At 64.4% G+C, this 853-nt stretch overlaps 1 protein-coding gene across 1 annotated transcript in view; it reads right to left on the reverse strand.

The window, feature by feature from the left end:
• FAT4 (FAT atypical cadherin 4) overlaps positions 1–852 on the reverse strand; it is a gene marked incomplete at its 5' end in the record, with an annotated part of 124,444 nt that extends 123,592 nt beyond the window's left edge. Inside the window, 1 exon segment of the mRNA XM_017736892.1 lies at positions 1–852. Coding sequence (XP_017592381.1) covers positions 1–852 — 852 coding nt within the window.
• Between the last annotated feature and the right edge of the window lies 1 nt (position 853).

Genomic DNA, 853 nt, shown 5'->3' on the forward strand with positions numbered 1-853 from the left:
GTTATAGGCCGGGATGCGTTCCCGGTCCAGCGCGGCCGCTACCTTGATAAGGCTGAGGTTGGGTACCTTACTGCTGTGCACCTCAAAGTGCCGCTGCTCGTTTCCCGCCAGGATCGACACGGAGATGTTCCCGTTGGCCGCGGGAGAGTCGGCATCGCTCACCGTCAGCAGGGCCACCACTGTGCCAGGGGCCGCGTTCTCATCCACAGAGGCAAACCGGGAGGTGGCCGGGAAGTAGCGGAACTTCACCCGGGGCTCGTTGTCATTGACATCGAGCAGGCGAATGAGGGCCTCGGCCCGGCCGCTCAGCGCCGGTACCCCTCGGTCCATGGCCTGGACGGTCAGCGAGTACTGCTGCCGCATCTCGTAGTCCAAGCGCTCACGGATGCGGATCACCCCACTCTCAGGGTCCACCTCAAAGGGGAGGCTGCCAGCCCCGTCCCCAGCGCCGCTGCCATCACCTCCCTCCAGGCGGTAGCGGATGTCCGCATTGGTGCCCTCATCAGCATCAGCTGCTGTGACCTGGAGAACGCTGGCCCCGACAGGCGCATCCTCAGGCACTCGTGCCTGGTAAAGTGTCTGGCTGAAGATGGGTGGGTTATCATTGATGTCCTGGACAGTGACGTTGACCTGAAGGTACCCTCGCCGACGGGGCTCGCCCTTGTCCTCCACCTGCACCAACAGCTGGTAGGCGGGGGTGGCCTCCCGGTCCAGCCCTCCACGGGAAACCAGGTGCAAGAAAGCTCCCTCACCGCTGGGGTTGAGGGTGATGTTGAGGCGGAAGCGGCCCTCCTCGTTGCCGGCCACAATCCGATAGGAGCCGTGGTCTACACCATTGGTGCCACTGTCGGCG

This window comes from Corvus brachyrhynchos, unplaced genomic scaffold, assembly GCF_000691975.1.
Source record: "Corvus brachyrhynchos isolate BGI_N302 unplaced genomic scaffold, ASM69197v1 scaffold105, whole genome shotgun sequence".
Taxonomy (NCBI): domain Eukaryota; kingdom Metazoa; phylum Chordata; class Aves; order Passeriformes; family Corvidae; genus Corvus; species Corvus brachyrhynchos.